This window comes from Pungitius pungitius, chromosome 3 (genome assembly GCF_949316345.1).
Source record: "Pungitius pungitius chromosome 3, fPunPun2.1, whole genome shotgun sequence".
Taxonomy (NCBI): Eukaryota; Metazoa; Chordata; class Actinopteri; order Perciformes; family Gasterosteidae; genus Pungitius; species Pungitius pungitius.
The window spans coordinates 14,454,585-14,473,544 of NC_084902.1; the positions used below are offsets into that span (position 1 = coordinate 14,454,585).

The 18,960-nt window shown below is 43.9% G+C and overlaps 2 protein-coding genes and 1 non-coding gene across 4 annotated transcripts; 1 reads left to right on the plus strand and 2 right to left on the minus strand.

Moving 5' to 3' along the window:
• Nucleotides 1–279: 279 nt before the first annotated feature.
• trnak-uuu (transfer RNA lysine (anticodon UUU)) lies at nucleotides 280–352 on the minus strand. The gene has a single exon. It is a non-coding gene; the product is annotated as a tRNA-Lys (tRNA).
• Nucleotides 353–772: 420 nt separating this feature from the next.
• Nucleotides 773–4,882, plus strand: nek3 (NIMA related kinase 3). Of its 2 annotated transcripts, none has more exons than XM_062561245.1 (13): nucleotides 773–1,016; nucleotides 1,358–1,451; nucleotides 1,540–1,637; nucleotides 1,736–1,819; nucleotides 2,121–2,185; nucleotides 2,298–2,387; nucleotides 3,019–3,073; nucleotides 3,188–3,388; nucleotides 3,494–3,638; nucleotides 3,846–3,992; nucleotides 4,097–4,219; nucleotides 4,301–4,421; nucleotides 4,591–4,882. In XM_062561245.1, the coding sequence occupies exons 1-13, from the start codon at nucleotides 900–902 to the stop codon at nucleotides 4,655–4,657; spliced, it is 1,407 nt and encodes a 468-aa protein (XP_062417229.1). In that variant the 5' UTR covers nucleotides 773–899; the 3' UTR covers nucleotides 4,658–4,882. The 2 variants fall into 2 exon arrangements, with proteins under 2 accessions (XP_062417229.1, XP_062417230.1); XM_062561246.1 differs by having other exon boundaries at nucleotides 3,494–3,608; nucleotides 4,591–4,881.
• An 8,441-nt stretch (nucleotides 4,883–13,323) lies between these two features.
• Nucleotides 13,324–15,880, minus strand: lpar6a (lysophosphatidic acid receptor 6a). Its single transcript, XM_037471503.2, has one exon. It carries the CDS (start codon nucleotides 15,025–15,027, stop codon nucleotides 13,927–13,929), a length of 1,101 nt encoding a protein of 366 aa, XP_037327400.1. The 5' UTR covers nucleotides 15,028–15,880; the 3' UTR covers nucleotides 13,324–13,926.
• Between the last annotated feature and the right edge of the window lie 3,080 nt (nucleotides 15,881–18,960).

Consider the following 18,960-nt stretch of genomic DNA (forward strand, 5'->3'; position numbering starts at 1 on the left):
CGTTACCCAGTAAACGTGTGGCTTTCACTTTACATTTGTGTCCAATAGCGTTGCATGTTACGGTGGTCTCCATTCATTTTTTTCTGGAAGATGCTGACATTGTGTAAACGTCACGATGCAAGCCTGTATATATCCGAAAGGAAAGAAATCGTCCATCTGTGAGAAAAAGCTCAAAACATCTTTAATTAGAGCAGCGGTGGCTCAGCTTCAGTCTTAGCCACACGTTTACGGTATATATTTATATATATATTCATTCTGTAGAAAAGTCAAAAAGACTTCCGCCCGAACAGGGACTTGAACCCTGGACCCTCAGATTAAAAGTCTGATGCTCTACCGACTGAGCTATCCGGGCTCTGAGCATCTTTAGTAGGTAAATGAGATCAAATTCACAAAAGCTGCTATGGTGTGGTAGCTTTTGAACAAGTTAGTGGTTAATGGAGAGGCGAAAAAGGCCGCGTCGGAAAGCAACATTTACATTGGAGCAAAGTGTGGACACAATAGCATTGAGCGGTGGGTTGGAAAACAGATGACATTAATTAATACAAGAGGAAACGAATGAAACATTCACTACGCAGCTAAAACAATCTGATAATCTTAACCCAAAATATGAAAATATCAAACTATTCAGACTAATTGTATTAACGTTATTTGTATTACAAATATGTCACAATGTGCAGGATGTAGACGCCATACTCTACCGCCATCTAGCGGCTAAGCTGCGCAGCACATGTGAATATTACACACGTCATTTGATAATAAGGAAGTAGTGGCTAGCCACTGTCGGGTCGGGTAGATTTGTTGTGTGAGCCCCAAAGACCAAAACAAGACAACCTTCTCGCCTCCATCCGGGTAGATTCTCTCTCTAGGTAGATTAGGTGTAATTTGTACCATTTGTTGTTATGGAGAGATACTCACTCCAGAAAGTCATCGGTGAGGGGTCTTTTGGTCGGGCTTTGTTAGTCCGCTGCAAAAGCACTCAGGAGAAGTATGTGGTCAAGGAAGTCCAGCTGCCAAAGGTATTTGCAGACATAGATATAACTGCTACTGTCGCCTTTCCATCACCTGCAAATTTACTTAAACGGAATCACCCCAACGCATCAAGACTTTGTGATTACAAAATATAGATTTATATAGTTATAAACAGGGATTTACGCGCAACCGTGCACCACCGTGTAAAAACCCCCCTGCTGCAGACCACCTCATTCCAGACTGCTGTGTCCCCGGGGTCCCATATGGAAATGTCAAAACGGCCTACTTGCTCTATGCTGATACACTACCAGATAGTGGCCTAGCGCCGAGATGTGGATTGTTTTGTTTAATAGAGAATGCATCCATGATTGTATTTGCATTTTTATAGAATCCCTCCAAATTGGAGAATTCGAGGAGAGAAGCCATCCTGCTGTCACGAATGAAACATCCTCACATCGTGGCCTTCCGGGAGGCATTCGAAGGTAATCACAAAGATAACTCTCTGATAACAAGACATACAGTTATTGTGGTTTGGACTGCAGCGTAGACATTGTGATTGTGTTTGTTCAGCTGACGACCTCCTGTGTATCGTTATGGAGTACTGCAGCGCAGGAGATCTGCTCCAGAGGATCCGGCAACAAAAGACTACGCAGTTCCATGTTGAAGATGTAGGCCTCCACCCCATGCAACTATTCTCACAGTGTGAATGTTTCACATGGAGTTATATGTAGTTTGTGTTTTATTCATTGTTATCTTTTATTTCCAGATCTTGAGGTGGTTTGCTCAAATGTGTGCTGCCACAGTGCATATCCACGACAAACGGGTTTTGCACAGAGATCTGAAGTCCAAGGTGCAGTAGTCTGTAGGCATCATAGTTTATAGCTACTATACATGTCAATTCTTTCCATTTTGTGTCTAAAACAGTTACATGGAAAAGACGGAACAGGAAGTTGATTATTTAGTTCCTTGGTTGGATACATGTTGATATAATCTCATGAGTGTGAGAGCTGTGGAGTAAAATGAACAATAATGAAATAACTGATTACGATAAGATGACAACATCATCTGCCACGTGCATAATATCGTCATTTTGGCTGCTCTTGTTTTGTCCTCGCGTCAAGTCATCACTTGTTTTTCATTTCCGTACACAGAACATTTTCCTGACAGATAATGGGACCATCAAGCTCGGGGACTTTGGCTCGGCGTGTATTCTGAACAGGGACAGGAAGAGAACAGCCACAATTTGAATGTTTTCTCTTTCACATCAATGCTCAATTTGCTGCTGCTGCTGCATTTGTGATGTGATCATTTTTTGTATTATTATGTTGCAGCTCGAAGGCATACGCACATACATATGTTGGCACACCGTATTATGTGGCTCCAGAAATCTGGGACAACAAGCCATACAACAATAAGAGGTATCTTACCACGTTCGTCCGACTCGTTCCTCTATTTTCTATTGCACACTTTTAAATTATAAAAATATCACTTTGGATCAATGCCCATTTATGGAAAATGGGTCATTGCAACAGAGAGTATTAATTGGGTAACCCCAAAACTTAACCCCCCCCCATTCATATAGCATAGAAAAAAAATCTGACGAATGGATATATTTAGTAAAATGTGGTCTGATTTAGCCTTATACGTAACAGATCTGAAATAAAGAGGAGCAGGATACGGACATTAAAACGTAATGTTTGTAGTACATTACATTATTACTGCATAATTACGAGCACAATTTTTTTTTTAAAAATGGTCCCCCCCCTCAATTTCCACGTTTGCTAAGAATTTCCTTTCCGGATATTTGGTAGCAGTCAAAACGGTTGGACACACTCTCTCTTGAATGAGTGAGTGTGTCCAACCGTCCAGTCAAAAGTTTGTCATGTTGAACGTTGTTCGTCAGAATCTTTTGACTGGTACTGTAGCTTCGTCACATAATGCCCACCTGGTCCGGCCCTGGGCGTTGGAGGGTCAGTGTCACGCGTCTTCTTCCCGCTGCTTGCGTCTGGAGCGGATGAATAACCCTCTCTGTGTTTGTGTGTCCTTCAGTGATGTGTGGTCTCTGGGCTGCGTTCTCTACGAGCTCTGCACCCTGCGACACCCGGTACGTCCCCCTTCCTCCTCTGTCCCTCTCAGATCACGGCGAGACACCCCAAAGCATTCTCGTATAATGATGGCGGGCAGGGAAATCCTCACCCTTTCCCTCTTGTGTGTCCAGTTCCAGGCGTCCAGCTGGAAGAGCCTGATCCTTAAGGTGTGCCGGGGTGCGTACCCTCCCGTCCCCGATCGCCTTCCCTACGAGCTGCAGCATTTGCTCAAGCAGATGTTTAAGACCAACCCCAAAGACAGGCCGTCCCTGCACAGCATCCTGGCCTCTCACCGCGTGTCCAGGCTCTTGCGTGCGCACCTGCCCCCCGAGGTACAAGCGCGGCCAACGCACACCCTGTGCCCATAAAAGGGGGCCGCTCGCAGCAGGTTGACTTTCACTCAGACATTTGAAACCAGCGCTTTGAATCTCTCACAGGGGGCGGAAGCGCGGGAGCAGGGGAGGCGTACGGGTCGGTGGAACAGGGAGGAGGGGGAGAAGGTGGCCAGTCTCCTCGGAGAGAAGAGTTTAATCGAAACATCAACATGGGAAGGTGGAGTTGAGCAGTGCTGTCATACACGTGGTATCTGTTACGCCATATGGACCACAGGATCACCAGTTATATCTAGAATACTTTGAAATGGAGCATCCGTTTTATTTGACTGAAACAAATCTTGCTTTTATTTTTGTTCCTTTCCTTGCTATTTCTGCCTTTATTCTTTTGCAGGATCCTGCCCAAAACAATAAATGTGTATATTGTATACTCAGTTCAAGAAACCTTCTACTTCAGGAGAGGAGTTCCCCGAAGCCCGCTGCGAAAGCAGGAGGCCAGTTCCCCGAAAGCAGTGGGCGGCTGAGCCGTCGGACACCCTGCGCCAGATGTTGGCCGATGCCAGCCTCCTCTCATCCGACAGCACGCCGTCTGCCGAGGTGCCAGGTATGAAACCCCCGCAGCAGCGTTCGTCCCTTCCTCCAACCCAGCGGGATGACGCAGAGTACCAGAGTGTTTCAGCTGTGTCCCTGTTTGTCCGGGTGTGTCAGAGGAGCCGGAGGGCAGCAGGCCGAGGAGACGATGGGAAAAGGATCCTCCCGAGAGGCTTCTGGGTCTACTGGAGAAGGCCCGGCTCAGCAGAGCCTCCAGCACCTTTTTGATACACACAGGAGGTGTGTTGATGTGTGAATACGTGGTATTTGTTCATCTCCCTGTCGTCACCTGTCATCGTGGTCTCGGGTTCTCTCTTTCAGTCCACGACCCGCTGGTGGGACCCCTCTCCCAGCCGCAGGGGGACGACACGGACGGCGGCGGTGAGCCCGAAGTGGCCGAGGATGAGGAGCGACTGCAGCCGCGCTCTGATGACGAGGACACGTGAGTCACCTTAACTTCTTAATATTCATCTCTCATAATGAAATGACCTTTAAAAGTGAATGTGCAAAGAGGGGGGGGGGTATAAATCTCTGTTTGAATGTATGGAATTTTTGTATGATCTCTATTATGATAACAAAGTTCAAATGTATCGGTTCTCCTCGCTTCACAGAGACTTTGAAGAAGACTCTGCGTGCGACTGGATGGAGGAAGTTGAGAAAATGTTTTGGGAACACTAAAGCCTCATTCGTTCTGAGCCTGCACCAGCGAAAGATGTTTACATTCCCTCAACACACTAAATCACGTAAAGTTCACAATGTGTATTTGAGACCAAGTTGTCGATGCAATAAATGAGGACCAACTTTGATAGCATCTTTGTATACAAGTTTATAAAAAAAAACATTTTGAGTTGGATGTTGTGGAACTTGTTATCGTTAAGAACCTTTTCTTACATAAAGATGTTTGAGATAAAAAAAATGTGTGTGTCCGTGTGTGAGTTCCCGCACTCTGCCTCCCATTTGATCTGCCGCGTACTGGTCGAGTTACCAACAATAACATTCCCAGGAGATTGAGGCCGTCTGGAAGCTTCTGGTTGCCTTTGTCAGAGAAGCAGGAAATATTACTCAGAGGAGCCGGGTCTCCACGGGGTCACACCATTCTGAGCCCGCCCTCGTCTTTTGATAACCATTTCCTGTGCAATTTGATAAGTACGCTAAACATGTCCAGTCATTAGTATTCTTTGTCTGTTACTCCATGGAGAGACACAAACAACCCAAACAATGGTTGCAGACACGGAGGAGAATGCCAGTGTATTTGTAAACCACTAGGTGGAGTTGAAATCCCTGATGTGAACCGTGGGGCGGTGGTCGGGAGCGAGGACCGTCAGCTTCTGGCTCAGATAAAATTAAACCTTTGTTAAAGGTCCATTTTTGATATTAAGAATCAGATATAGTCAGATTGATGTTGGGAGCGCTCATGCTGCTTGTATCTGAATTTGGGGCACTAAGTTCTTAGCAATTGGCACCTTCTAAAGAGCATTAAGACAGCTAATAAAGCTGTTGGCGTCTTTGTTTGGCCAAATTAGAAGCTCAACAATGTGGAGGAAAAGCAGACGAGAGCTAAAGCATATGTTGGTAAAATAAAAAAAAACAAGCCTTGCCTGTGACAGTTTGCGCTTGGCAGGATATAGATATTTCAGACCCTTGAGGCAACTAAACCATAATGGGGCTGATTCACCATTAACAGTCACACCAGGGATGGATTATCATGCAGCCAAAGTGACTGAGGCCTCCGATTGGCTGTCAAGAGGACCCCGCTGTTCAAGTCTTTTTCCACATATCTGCCCACGATGTGTTTTATTGAGGAAGCCCGGGGCCACAGCTCGCCCCTTATCTTAAAAACACACTGAATCCCCCCCCCCCCCCCCCGCTCTCCCTCTAACACCAGCCCCCTGCCCTCTTTTTTTATTCTTACTTTATTTGCCATTGTGCACCATTACCAAGTCTATAAAATAACACCATCTCACACTGCATTGCTGAATTGCTGTTATATAAGGACAATTCAAATTATAAAAGAGCACCATAAAAACTAAGAAACAAACACTTCTCTAGCGGGCCCAACGAAAATGTGTGATACTTTTGTGTCTACGGGCCAAATGAGTCGCTTGCAGGAAGGATGAGAAGTTGTGTCTGGTGTATCTCGTTAGCTGTAATTGGATCAAAAAGGAGAACTTCTTTGAACGAATTCCTCCTGTGTGCACTACCTCTACACTGAGTGTCAACGGCTGGGTTGTAAGGTCTTGCACTGATGTGCACTGATGTGCATGACCTTGCAAGTGTCAGAACTTGCCGCAGTGTTTGTTTGTGCGTACACGGAAAACCCACAATGATCCAGTTTTGAACATGCGTGCCAGCCGAGCAGCTCACCAGTGACACCTTTCCGTGCAACCGAGTGCCCTGCAAGCGTTTCCTGACTCACTTTTTCTGTTCGGCTCACCTTCAAGTGTTACTTATCTCCACATCCTGTATCACAGATTTGACTGAGAGCTACAGTGAGGTGGAATCTCTGGGCCGTGCTCTTAGACTAATCTGAAGAGCTTCATTGATTTTCTTCCCGCTCCATCCCGGTGACCTGAGAGCATCAAGTAGCTAACCCTCTTGTGAAATGATGCAGAGGAGACTAGTCCTTTTTGCCGGTCTGTGCATCTCTTTTGGTCATCGTCTATCTGCAGCACTCTCTGTTCCCTTTATGTCATGGTGCCTGATTCTGTCTCCCCCCCCCCCTCCGGCCCCTCTCCATTTTTACACAGGAAGAGCGCTGCAGATGCAAGATGACCCAGTGCTCTCGTCCTGGCTACCGATGCTTAGAAAGGCATTTTTGAACAAATTCCTTTTCTGTGATCCCCTTTGTTCATTTGTTGTGTTTCTATTGGTTGTTGTTGTTGTTGTTGTATATATTGCAATTGTACTTTCAGCTACATTGGTTTCTGTACTGTATTTAACTTTTTCATTAGACATCTATAACCTCACAGAGGGGCAAACAATGAAACACGCCACCATGACTCACCCAGTAAAAGAGAAGTACTGTTTATTCTTCGCAGGGAGCAGTTCTTCCTGTTAATAACAAAGCACTCAGTCGCTGCAGATGGAGGTCTCTTTACAACTATAAATAAGGGAGCTGTCATTGTTATGATTATTTCAAGCCCTCTGCGGTGACCCGCCATTGTCTCCTACCAGAGTTTGCATGCTCTGTATCAGACAATGGACACGCAGGATTTTTTTTTTTTTTTTGTGTCGCTCCACAATTCATCAGCCGCTCGTATAAAAAGGTCAGGAACAGTTAAATTTGGACCCTGCGTTACACAAAGTGGGACGGTGCGGGCTCCGCGGAGGTTATCGGACCATTTGCACTTTGAGAGGCGCTGCTATTGTTTGAGGCTCGCAGACGCCTGGTGACTCGTGATGGGCTGGTCCGACTTTAAGGCAGCCTCTGCTGGCCTGTCCCTTTACCATCCTTCCTCTGAATAATAGCTCATTGGCAGTCTTTAAAGGCTTTCACGCGTGAAGCTCACGGGCAGTTCTCTGAAACTTCAAATATTTAATCATCGCCTCATGGTGAAATATTCCAGCCAATTCCAGGTTTTGAGGTTTTTGCCTAATCTTTCCTTTTTTTGATGAGTACACATTTAATTTGAATACTTTTCACTACACACTGATTAGAAGATAGATCTTGGGACACCTGCTTTCATGTTGCAACATTTACACTGAAAGTGCTAATATGTTTATATCCTGTGTGAAGCAGCACTCAAGGGTTGTGGTTTTGAAAGGAGTCCATTTGATACAGGGAAACTCCCCCCAACGAACCAAATTCACAGTAAACACCTAGCTGCTTGATATGCAACGCATGCAAAGAATATTGCAGGGCTTCAGGTCGCAAGAAGTAATCAAATATTTCATTCTGGATTCTGGGCAAAGGCACACTCAGCATATATCACATTGATCCAAAACAGTGCAAACAGGGGGAAGAAAATAGTTAATGTCTCGATAAGTCAAAGTGCCACTTGGACTTTCTGAATACACTTATCACTGTTTACACAACTGGAAAAGTGTCACACAGGGATGAGAGTAATAGGGAGTGAACTGTTTTGGGTTGTTGGGGCGCTGTTTCAGATATTCTTGATTGTTTCGTCTGGTTCGGCATCACTGTCGACTCTTTTCCACGTGCTATGACAAATCCTTTCACAGGTTCTTGAATCTTAGAATCCATCACTCAACCTTTTTTTAAATAAAAGAAGAATAAAAAAACAACCACCCCAAAACAGTCCAGAGCAAACATTTTTGCTAAATGTGGTGTAAATGGAAAAAAAATGAAATGATCCAACCAATATGTGATGATTAAATAGCAGATTCCTCTCTGGCTTGATGCTACCTTGGAGGAATCATCTTGGTCTTATCTGCCTTGTTACAGAGGGGCTAATTGTGTGTGTGAGTTTTGTGGAGCAATGCAGATAACCTCAGGGGTATCACTGAGCCATGCCCCCCCCCCCCTCTGTGACCACAGTGTCAAATATTTAGGTGTACTTTCAGCAGCATGTTTTAAAAGAGATGAAGAAGTTGTATTTCAAGCATTTCATCACTACATTTTCAGGAGAAACCAGCCCGTCATGGCGTGGGCTGCTGTATGCAAACCCCCCCCACCGTTTGTCAACCGCGCCTCAGATCCTTATCTCGACCCTTATGGTAGCGGTTTAGGCTTCAAGCGTGGTTCATTTAGTTCCCCTGAGGTTTGCGTTCCAGGTTTGCATACCTACACCGTAGCCTGCGCACATCATTTGACCTCCGTGTCAGTGCACCGCATTTGGTTTAACCCGTTGTTAGAGCAAAACCCAGCAATGTCCTTTGGAGGGAGAGGAATCTCCATTGGAAAAAAAACGGGGAACAACATGATGAGGTCTGAGAGAGCGCTGCGGCTTCCAGACAGAAGTGGTTTTGAGAACACAAAAGGACGTCTCGTCATTGAGGGATTAAAGAACGATTCTCTGTGGTTGGAAGAAGACAGAATTCTGCTAAGGGAAAGTTTGATGGGGTCTGTTGAAATTCCTCACGGGGAACATGTTGACCTCAAGGCCGACCTGCAAGCGTTTGTGTGTGTTTGTGCTGTGGGGTGTGCTACGGGCAATTGTTTTTATGTCTGTAATGTAGCATTAGCATGAGCAGTTCAGGTGCTCAGCGGAGCCCTCGTGAAGAAGTTGATGGCCTACGAGTTTCCCCGCTCCGTTGCAAGTTGCGCTGATCAGCTTTAGTGTGTTGACTCCGCAGTTCACATTGAGGTTTTTTTTTTTACACGGTCCACAGTACAGAGAACATACTGATAAGGAGCCATCGGCTAATAACAACATAGTAACTTTTAGAACTTGGGACAGTTTGATCCTCTGAATTAGTCCAAAAGTAAATACCTACTAATGTGATCCAGTACACTCTGAATAATAGATCCCTTGCTGGACAATATTCCCTTAAACACATTGAAACGCTTTCTTGAATATATTCATATTGCTGTTACATGTAGCAGTGTATCACATTTTATGACGTCTCAAAGTAAGTTTACAACATTCAAGTCAGTTTTCATGATTTACGGCGCTCCGACAAGGGGGCGTGTACGGGATATGTTGTTGCTGTGGGGTTTGACCCGGTGACCTCTATTTTCTCTCATGAGACTGTCAGTCGAATCAGTGGGCTGTCCTCTTTGGTTAGAAGCTGTGGTTGTTCAGGAGGATTAATGTGTCCACATTAGATGGCCAGACATCTACAGGAGTTCCCAGAAGAAGGACTCTTATTCAAGGAGAGTCCAACCTGTCCCATCAAGCAGAACACACCTAATAATGACGCTTTTTCTAACCGACTCTGATACTACATTCAGTCAGGCTGAAACACTTGAATCGAAACAAGGACAGATTTATGTATATGTGTGCTGTTGTGTTTTTAGATTGCAGGAGTAGGGACAACCTTGTGTTTCCAGGAAAATTGAGTGCTACAGTTGGAATTTCCAAGCAGGATTCACACGAAGGATTGCTCACACCTATTCCCATAACGTGACGGATCAAGCTGGGACTTGTAGGACGAGGAGGCAGCCGTTCAGGTTGAAACTAAACAGCTCATATACTTACTCATGGTATAATTACCTAGCAGGGCTAACCACAAAATCTTCAAATCAAAAAGCCACAGAGAAGGCAATAAAAATCCACGATGGGGGAGACAGAACATTGCATTAAGTAAAAAATGTATTAGGATGTGGAATGGCAAAAAAAACAAAGGTTGTTGTGGTTGTTGAGTAAAACAGCCTGCTCTAGGTCTTTTTAAAATCTTCTCTTTTTTTTAACAAACCATATTCTGTCAGCTCTTAGCTTCTATACTGTGGCACGTGGCCCAAACAGGCTCTTAATCCTTGCCTTAAGGTAGAGACTCATCCGGTCAATCAACGGCTGAACAATAACGGGCTTTGTGCACACACCCGCTTGTGAAAAGCGGTTAAAATATCCAAATGTAATTTCCTGTCTGCATTGCTTAAACGCATATGAGGAAAGCATGGGCTTTCCTGCTCACTAGATACACTTTTTTTTTCAAAACAGCATGGCACCCAAGCGAAGGAAGCGTTTCATCAACATTCTGCGCAGTAGGTTTGATTCCTAATATGTTAGCGACAAGCAGCTGATCTGGTCGAGTAACTCCTCCGAGGATTAACAAGGCGTGTTTATGGTCCTAGGCGACAGGGAGGTTTAAGGAAGATTGCCGGGTGAATCTCCTTCATTGCGGACACTGGGCTCATTCTGTGCTGCTTCTGGTTTTAAAATAACTCAAGCTGTTGTGCACAACAACCACAAGAAACCTCATTCTTTTTTTTTGTCAATCCACATCCTGATAAATGTTTACTTAATGCAATGCTGCGTCTCGCTCATTGTGTGTTTAAATTGCCGTTTCTTTTTCCCAGGCTGCGAGCAAGCAGTAGACTAAAATTGCCTCCCCCCAGAGGTTGACAAACCTTTACAGAGTAATTATAATACCTGTTTACCCCCAACCCAAGGTGGGCTTGTAAATACCAGAGATGAGGAACTGATTCTTAGGTAATTGTGAGAAAATGTTGAATGTTAAATAGGCACTTGGCTTTATCAGGCTAATAACAGCCATTTCCTCCTAACTTCATCCTGCGTGCCATGTAGGGAACATGGTTGATTATCCTTTGGGGAGACCCCCCCTTTCACCCCAGATCCATTTAGTTGGAAATGCGCTGCCCTTGTCATGTGATCCGGAGCTGTGGAGTGAATCTGAGGGCGGGGAGCTCATCCTGATCTCACGTCATACTGAGAGTTTCCCGTTAAGGCCCCAGTGGAGATTACTCCTGACACGAGTTCTCAACACACCAGAGGATCTTCAGTCAGTTGGGACTGACAAAACTTCAAAGAAGCCATTAAGAGGTTCATTGGAGAGAACATGCTGGGTTTACCAACTGGGGGAAAAGAAAGAAGACACAGACAGTGCTGACCCTGCGGAAGACAAACGTTGTTTTTGTTATGTGTGATATCAGTTACTTTAAACACATTGCTTATCTGTGTGATGGATTCATACAGGCAGAAAAATGTGTTCTTATTAAGCAGATTCAACTATTGCATGTCAACCCTTCTCTGAATGCTGTATCTTATAGTATAAATGTTTACAACAGTTTCATATTTTCTTCGCATCACTCACTCAATAACATTTCCCAGATCCCCGGCCCTTCTCGCAGTGCACGACAGCGCTTTGATGCGAGCTCCCATCTGGAATTACCAGAGAAACGCAATGCACAGTGGACGCGATGACACGCAGTGTGGCGTCTGCGTTTTCTCACCCTGCAGCCCGCTGGGGAAGAGAGGTCAGGCTGATTAGATAACTGTTGTGTATGCTGGGCAGCCCACTGGGCTCACGTGAGGGGGTCCGATCCCTGATACGGACAGCTTATACAACCACAATCAGAGTATGGCCAACATTGTGTCCTCCACACATGAAGCAACATTGTAAAGTTGGTACAATTAGCGTTTCGCAGTTGCATCGGTCAGTGTTTATGAGGAAAGTGGTGGTTCATTTTCTGAGTAAAGGCGTTCAGTAGCATATGAACCAGCATGAAATGAAATTTCTGCCTCAGTCTAATTTAGACCAAATTTGTAAACATACATGAACTGCATTTGAACTGGGATTTCTTCTTGCTGCCCTACTATCTCTGACCTGACTTTTGGCCCAGACGACAGCAGCCATGTGGTCTGATAACAGTGGAATGTGCTTAATACACAGGGCCTCGACTCATTCTTGCTGAGTGAACACAAACATCCTCTTGAAATGATTAGTGGGGAACAAGTTCTAGTTCAAGATGCTCAGTACACATGTGGCAGCTACTCGCACAAGGATGGCCTCCCGTGCAGACGATGTGAACCCACCTCCGAGTCAAATCGTACTGTTTTCATAAGAGACCGGGTCATTGACCCTCCCCCCCTCCCATTCTTGAGATCCCCACGTGGCTCCAGAACCAGAGTTATAGGTGGGGTATGATTAAAGTTGTGCCGCCTGACCTCCGAGCTATGTCAATAACGCAGAAGTACCATGCTGTGCTGTATCTCCACTGATTCCACATCGCTTGTACATTTGTCACGAAGAGGAAGAACGTGTCATGCGTATGTTGTTTTTCAATCAAACTGCAAATAGAAAACTAAATTTCATTTAAATTGGGTTATTTGTTTTCAAAAGGCTGTCGGCACCTATTTCTTCAAGTTAGACCTGCATGACTGTTTTTTTAATCTTAATTCACTGTTGATGTAAAGACCAGCCCCTTCAGTGACATTTAAAACCCCATGTCCTTGTGGAAGAGGAGAACAAAATATTTCCGGATGATAAACTGGAATTCCTTTCTACGTTCAATTGTGTGACTAACTAAGGGTTAAACATAAAAGACACTGGACACTTGTAATCCTATCTAGTATTAACTAATCCCCTCACTGTGTTTAAGAATACATGGCATACAATCATGCATTTATCCTGTTCACATGCGCGTACAAATTGATTAAATCTTTTCCTGGTGATGTGATTAGTCTGCTTTTTTAAGTTGTCATTGCAAGTTGCCTCTCCTTCACCATTGGTTGCCAAACAGGAAACGGCCCACCACCAGCTTGAGGAAGACACATCCGAGTTTCTGCTTCCACTTCTTTGCCAACTCATTTGCATGCAGCACAAACATGATGTTGGGGCCCTAAGAGAGAGCTCACACCAACACAAACAACAATTCCCGAATCGACATGTCATTTTAATCTAGTTCAAAATTCAAATCATTCCTAATTCAGCGTCAAGATGCAACATATTCTTTGTTTAAATGACAAACGGTTTCGAATGCAGTTGTTTGTTTTAAACAGGACATGACTTTTATTCATTGCTGAGTGCAGTAAGTGGAAATCTGTGTCAGTGCATTTAATGGTCAGTAAGAATAGACATAGGCAATAATGAAATGCTGCAAGAAACAAAAATGCACTTCTGTGACCTATTTCTTCACAATTAAAAAAATAAGCCCTGTTCAATCTATATCAATCTCGGTATTTCTTTCTGTTAATTTAATAGATGCTAATCTAAAGTTAGCACCACAATTTACCACAGGAATGTACAAATATACAGGCACATATAGTATTTAACAGTGTTCATGTCTTGCTGTTCATGAACCCCAGGCCTCTCAAGGTCGCACGCTGAGAATTGTGCTAAACACAACCAGTACAGAAGTACTTCACATGAAAATGGAAATGAGTGAGTAGTAATAAGCAATCCACAGATAATACTGCAGAGCTGACAGGCTGTCAGTAGAAAGTCCCAACCTTCGCCCTGAGATAATAGATAATACCTCTTTTGCACAAATAAAAAAACCTTTCCATTATTTCAAGAAGGTTCATTTTTCTACAAAACAATGACTTTAATACCTTTCATGTTGTGAGTAGCTACCCTCGCCATCACACTGATGACTCATTGTGGAAGACTTTAGCTTTGAGATGTCTCAAGCTGCACTGAAGGTTTGAGCTGGCTTCTGACTGCAGCGCCTCTGAGAACTTGACATCAATCGAACGGTTCCCCTGAGACTTCCTCTTGATGGAGTTCTGGATGGTCTCCGAGGTGAAATAGTAAACAATGGGATCAAAGCAGCAGTTGGACACAGCGATGCAGAGGGCTATCGGGTAGATCGTCCGGACCACCGACTCCACAAAGCAGCCTTTTAAAGTTTTAGTGCGGACCAAAGCGTAGAAAACCAAGTTTACATTGTAGGGGATGAAGCAGAAGCAAAAAATGAACAGGTGCACAATTATCATGCGCAAGATCTTTTTTTTGTTCAGCTTCCCGCCACGCCCGACCGTCTGGGGGCGACGCAGAGTGTGCAGCACCATGATGGAGCAACACACGTTGAGTAGAAGCGGGATGATGAAGCCAACCGTCTCTATGAAAATCACCATCTTGGACAGGTGAGCTTTCCACTGATTGGAGGAGAAGTTCTCGAAGCAGAAAATGGCGTTGGTCTTGTTTTTGTCGTGCGAGGTGGTCTGCAGCATGAACCCTGTGGGGAGACTCCCGGACAGCACCAACACCCACACGGCAACGCACACTATCTTGGCGTTGCGCTTGGTCCGGAGTGCCCTTGAGCGAAAAGGATACACAATGGCTAGGAAGCGATCCACGCTGATGCAGGTGAGAAAGAGCATGCTGCCATACATGTTGGTGTAGAAGAGCGAGACGGAGACCTTGCAGAGCGTGCTTCCAAAAGGCCAGTTCTGGTTGATGAAGTAGAAGACCCTCAGAGGCAGCGTGAAGACAAACAGCAAGTCAGACACAACCAAGTTTATCATGTAGGTCGTTGTCTCGTTCCTCAGCTTCAGGGTGCAGGTGAATATGTAAATGGCCACGACATTGGTGATCAGTCCCACCACAAACACAATGCTGAAGACGGTGCTGTACAGCGGGTATTTGAAGCCGTCGTTCTTGTCGCAGGTAGAGGTGTTTGCCGAGTTATTTACAGCCCAGGGCTGGTAAGGGTTGTTGGGAGGGAGGGTACCGTTGTACATTCTGAGAGACAAAGAGTGGAGGGCTGAGGGCTGTCAGTTATATAATAGCTATGTAAAGGAAGGGCTGCCCTGCACAATGAATTCACCATGAATGGAGAGTTGAACACAGAACCGTCCTAGCAGGACACTCATCTGTCATCTGATAATTCAGGCCATTGGTACAAAGGTTTCCTTCCAACACAACTGCCCATGTTAGAGAGAACTGCAGCACATGGTCAACATGAGTCCCTATCTTGATGTGGCTATATTGGGGGTTACCTCAAAGAAAAAGATCCCTCCCAAAGGACAGAGATTCAGGCAGGAGCGTCCTCCCCTCCCCCTGTCCTGTCTCCCGGGCAGACTGCAGACGCCAACAAGTTGTAGACTGAGTTTCACTTACTCAGATTAATCAGTCAGTCAATTGCGTCTCCTTTTCACTGAAGACGTCCTTAATTCCAACAAGGGGCCACAGAAGAAATGATGGCAAATCCACATTCAGGTCCCATAGAGAGATGTCCACATGGCAAAATCGTTTCTCTTTGTCAAAAATCAGTCCCGTGTTGTTGTCCTTCTCGGTTCCGCAAGCAGCAGAGTTGTTGTTGGCTTTCCACGGCTCACAAGGTCCCCACCACAAACTACCAGGCTCATACAAAGGAGCTCTGGAGCTGTGCGTGTGTCACAATGAGAGTGTCTCACTGTTGCCCTCCTTCTTTCTTTCTGTTCCTTGGTAACTGAAAGTTAGACCTTGGTAGAGTCTACTTCTCTGTCTCTTTCCGCCGTTTGTATTTCTCACACAGTTCACAGTTTTTGCCTCGGCACGCATCACACTCAGGCACAGACTCTTCTTCTCCTTTGTGGCCGGTATCACAAGTAGCTTTTGTACTTTGGAAGGGAGAGCAGCCTTAGTAAGCCCTCCCACTGCCTCCTATTGGACTCCTCCTACTCCTTTGTCTGCTCTACAGTTGGAGTAGGAATCAACCACATGTGAGGGAATTCATCCAGGGTTTGTACATTCTCATCATTTGCTGTAACACCGCCACTATAAACACTTAGTGATACATAAATAGAGGTGAATGAAATTAATATTTACAAAAAAAAGGGCAAAAGTTAAAAATAATACTACACTTTAAATAAACAATATTTCATGTAATCAGCAAAACCATGCTTAATATTAAGCAATGTTCTGCATTAAGTAGAGTTTTAAAGTGCACCTTAATGATGCAAAAGTTGGGCTGGGCAACAGTAAAAAATAACAGCATGATTTTCTGTTTACTGTTATGTGCAAAATTCAATAATGACTTGTAGTAGTGCAGTGAGTACTGTGACCCATACTTGTCTGTATAAAAAGAACAGGTGGTGCTCATGACATTTTTAGCTAAACTGTGATGACTAATTATAAAAAGCCCCTAAATATATTTTATTTATGTGTATGTGACTTTTTAAAACCATTGCATCCTTGGTGTAATAAATTGACTTAAATACTACTTCATACTTCTCCACTCATTTTTTGAATACTTCATTAAATTATTAATAGTATTTCTTATTATTACTTTGAAGACTATGTTGCTATATTACTTATATTATTAAATTATCTCAATTTAAAGGAGCTATATTTTCACTCGATGCATTATAAAATGCTGCTTACACATCCACGCTTGGATAATAAAATTGCAATAATAAAAAACTAATAATATAAGAAAGCAGAAGCAATTGTTTATATTATATTTATATATAGTGGTTAGGGTCATTTTTACATATAAAATACTCTACTTCTTCCAGCACAGAAATGTAAAGAGACAATTGAATTACCGCTTGATTTTTACTCACAAATCAAGCAGTCAGTACAGGCAAGAAGTCAAATGTTTCATCAAAGCTCACTAAAACCCTGCAATTGGCGGAGGTGAGGGCCTATCCGATGGGCGTATCGTCAGAATTGAACTGCCCCCTGGTTGTGTTTGACAGCCTGTGTGGGCAGCAGCTCTGAGAAGCACTGCTATATTCTGCAAGGCACATAGAGACAGAACAGAAAGCTTTCTCTTTTCATTGGCTTTTCAGTCGCCCATGTAAGCCAGCTTTCTCTTTCTCAGCGTTGCAAAATAGCATTCAAGTTCTTCTGTAGAAACTCCCTACTTGGCAGTCAGTAAAAACATTGAGGCCTTCGTTATGAGTGAAGTAGCTTAGCAGGTAGGAATGTGAAGTTTATCAATAATTAGTTTCAGACAACTTAAAAAGTGCTCTCAGCTTTGTGATGGGTTGTTCCCCCTTATCCAAAACGTCCCATTGATTTTGCATCTACATGTGATTGCTAACCAAATCTGAATCAAACTTCCAATTTGTAATTTGCGATTATACAAAATATACAAAATAAAATGAATTGAATTGAATTGGCTGACACTGTGTCGAATGGGATTTACACTTCCTAACTCGGTTTTCCCCTCAGCTGAAACAATTCTCACCAAATTCCTCCGTTGTAAAACCAGGCAAACACAGCAAAGCTTAGCCTGCAGATTGTTATTGGTTACAATAATATTTATCCACTGATTCAAAAGTATGTGCTCCAGTTTAGCAACATGATCGAATTTACACAATGGTTCATTTTGACTCCACGGGGTTACCAGCGATAGCCAAACAAATCTTTCAAAGAATCAAAGAGAAAGTGGGTGTTTTAAGGCCACTGTGCCTCTCTTTGTCACTCTGCCACAAAACAAACACCATCAAGGGCCGAGTGAAATGTTCGAGAAAAATAGAAAAACCTGTACTATTGTCTTTCACTTGCAAAACAGTTCTATTCAACACATAAAAACAAGCTCTTCACATGCAAGCATGTGGATGCTAAACAAAAACATGTGCCTGAAATCCCTTGACTGTTAAATTTCTCACAATGCCAGGAAACGGCCTGGCACCCCCAAGGCCGAGACTCAAGGCTTTTAAAACAGCAAAAGAAAAGGGTACAAGAAAGATGGTAGGTGACGTAATATTGTTGTGTGTCATGAGCAGAGACGGTCAGAAGCGTAGTTAGACACAGGACGCACATTTGGTGATGACTTCAAACCTATCGAATATTTTTGAAAGAAAAAAAACTTTGTAACAAAGATAAGTGATGCAACTAAGACTGAACCGTAATGTTAAACTTCTTGAATTGATACAAACTTGAAAACACAAAGCACAAGAGTTTTTTTGTTTCAGAGACAGACCGGACCAACTGCGCTCAGCTAACTGGTTTTCAGGAACGGGAGCTTGGGGCATGTTTCGGTCAAGGAGAACAATACAGCTGGTTGAACGTGTCACAGACCAGAACTGCAGGCTGAAATGTGCTAATAACACGGTAACCCTGCAGTGATCCCTTTGATATAAGCCATTCGGCTGGTGGTGACACATACTTACATCAGGTTAGAGTTAATCTCTTAATCAAACGCTCAGCTAGCACATCCCAAAATGTCAAATTATTCATTTAAACAGAAGTTTAGTAGTTTATTGTCTTTACTTCACTTTAATGGCCAATAGCTTGCTTTGGGCAGCTTAGAAGAAACGGCAAAGAGGGTCATCAGACAGTAATAACAATATTACTTTGTAAAATCTAATTCAATTTGATGAAGCATAAGGACTCGTTTAGCACCCTAAACCCCAGATAGGGTTAACTTTGGACTCAACTTTGGGATTTAGGAGGTTTAAGACTCAACACTCCTTTGTGACTTTCAAAACAAGTACTTAATCCCACGTCTTGGAAAATATCTAAAACAACACATCCTGCAACACGAAAACTGCTGAAAAAATGTCTGACTTGGCTGAAATACTTTGTGGATCATAGACCGCTTCCCTGCAACTCAATGGGCTTTTGGGTTCATTCCATCCGTGTTCACCTTAGAAACAGAGGCCGTGAATGTTGTGTTGGTTCTGCAAACCAGCAGAACTGCTGAGGCCAAGGAAGTGTTCCAGGATTATCTCAGTGACAAA

What these genes read in the sequence shown, in the direction of transcription:
- nek3 (XM_062561245.1), top strand. Translation starts at nt 900, where the DNA reads ATGGAGAGATACTCACTCCAGAAAGTCATCGGTGAGGGGTCTTTTGGT. An exon ending in ACAGAGATCTGAAGTCCAAG is followed by an intron (nt 1,820 to 2,120) that starts GTGCAGTAGTCT and finishes TTCCGTACACAG; the next exon opens with AACATTTTCCTGACAGATAA. An exon ending in GCAGTGCTGTCATACACGTG is followed by an intron (nt 3,639 to 3,845) that starts GTATCTGTTACG and finishes CTTCTACTTCAG; the next exon opens with GAGAGGAGTTCCCCGAAGCC.
- lpar6a (XM_037471503.2), bottom strand. Translation starts at nt 15,027, where the DNA reads ATGTACAACGGTACCCTCCCTCCCAACAACCCTTACCAGCCCTGGGCT.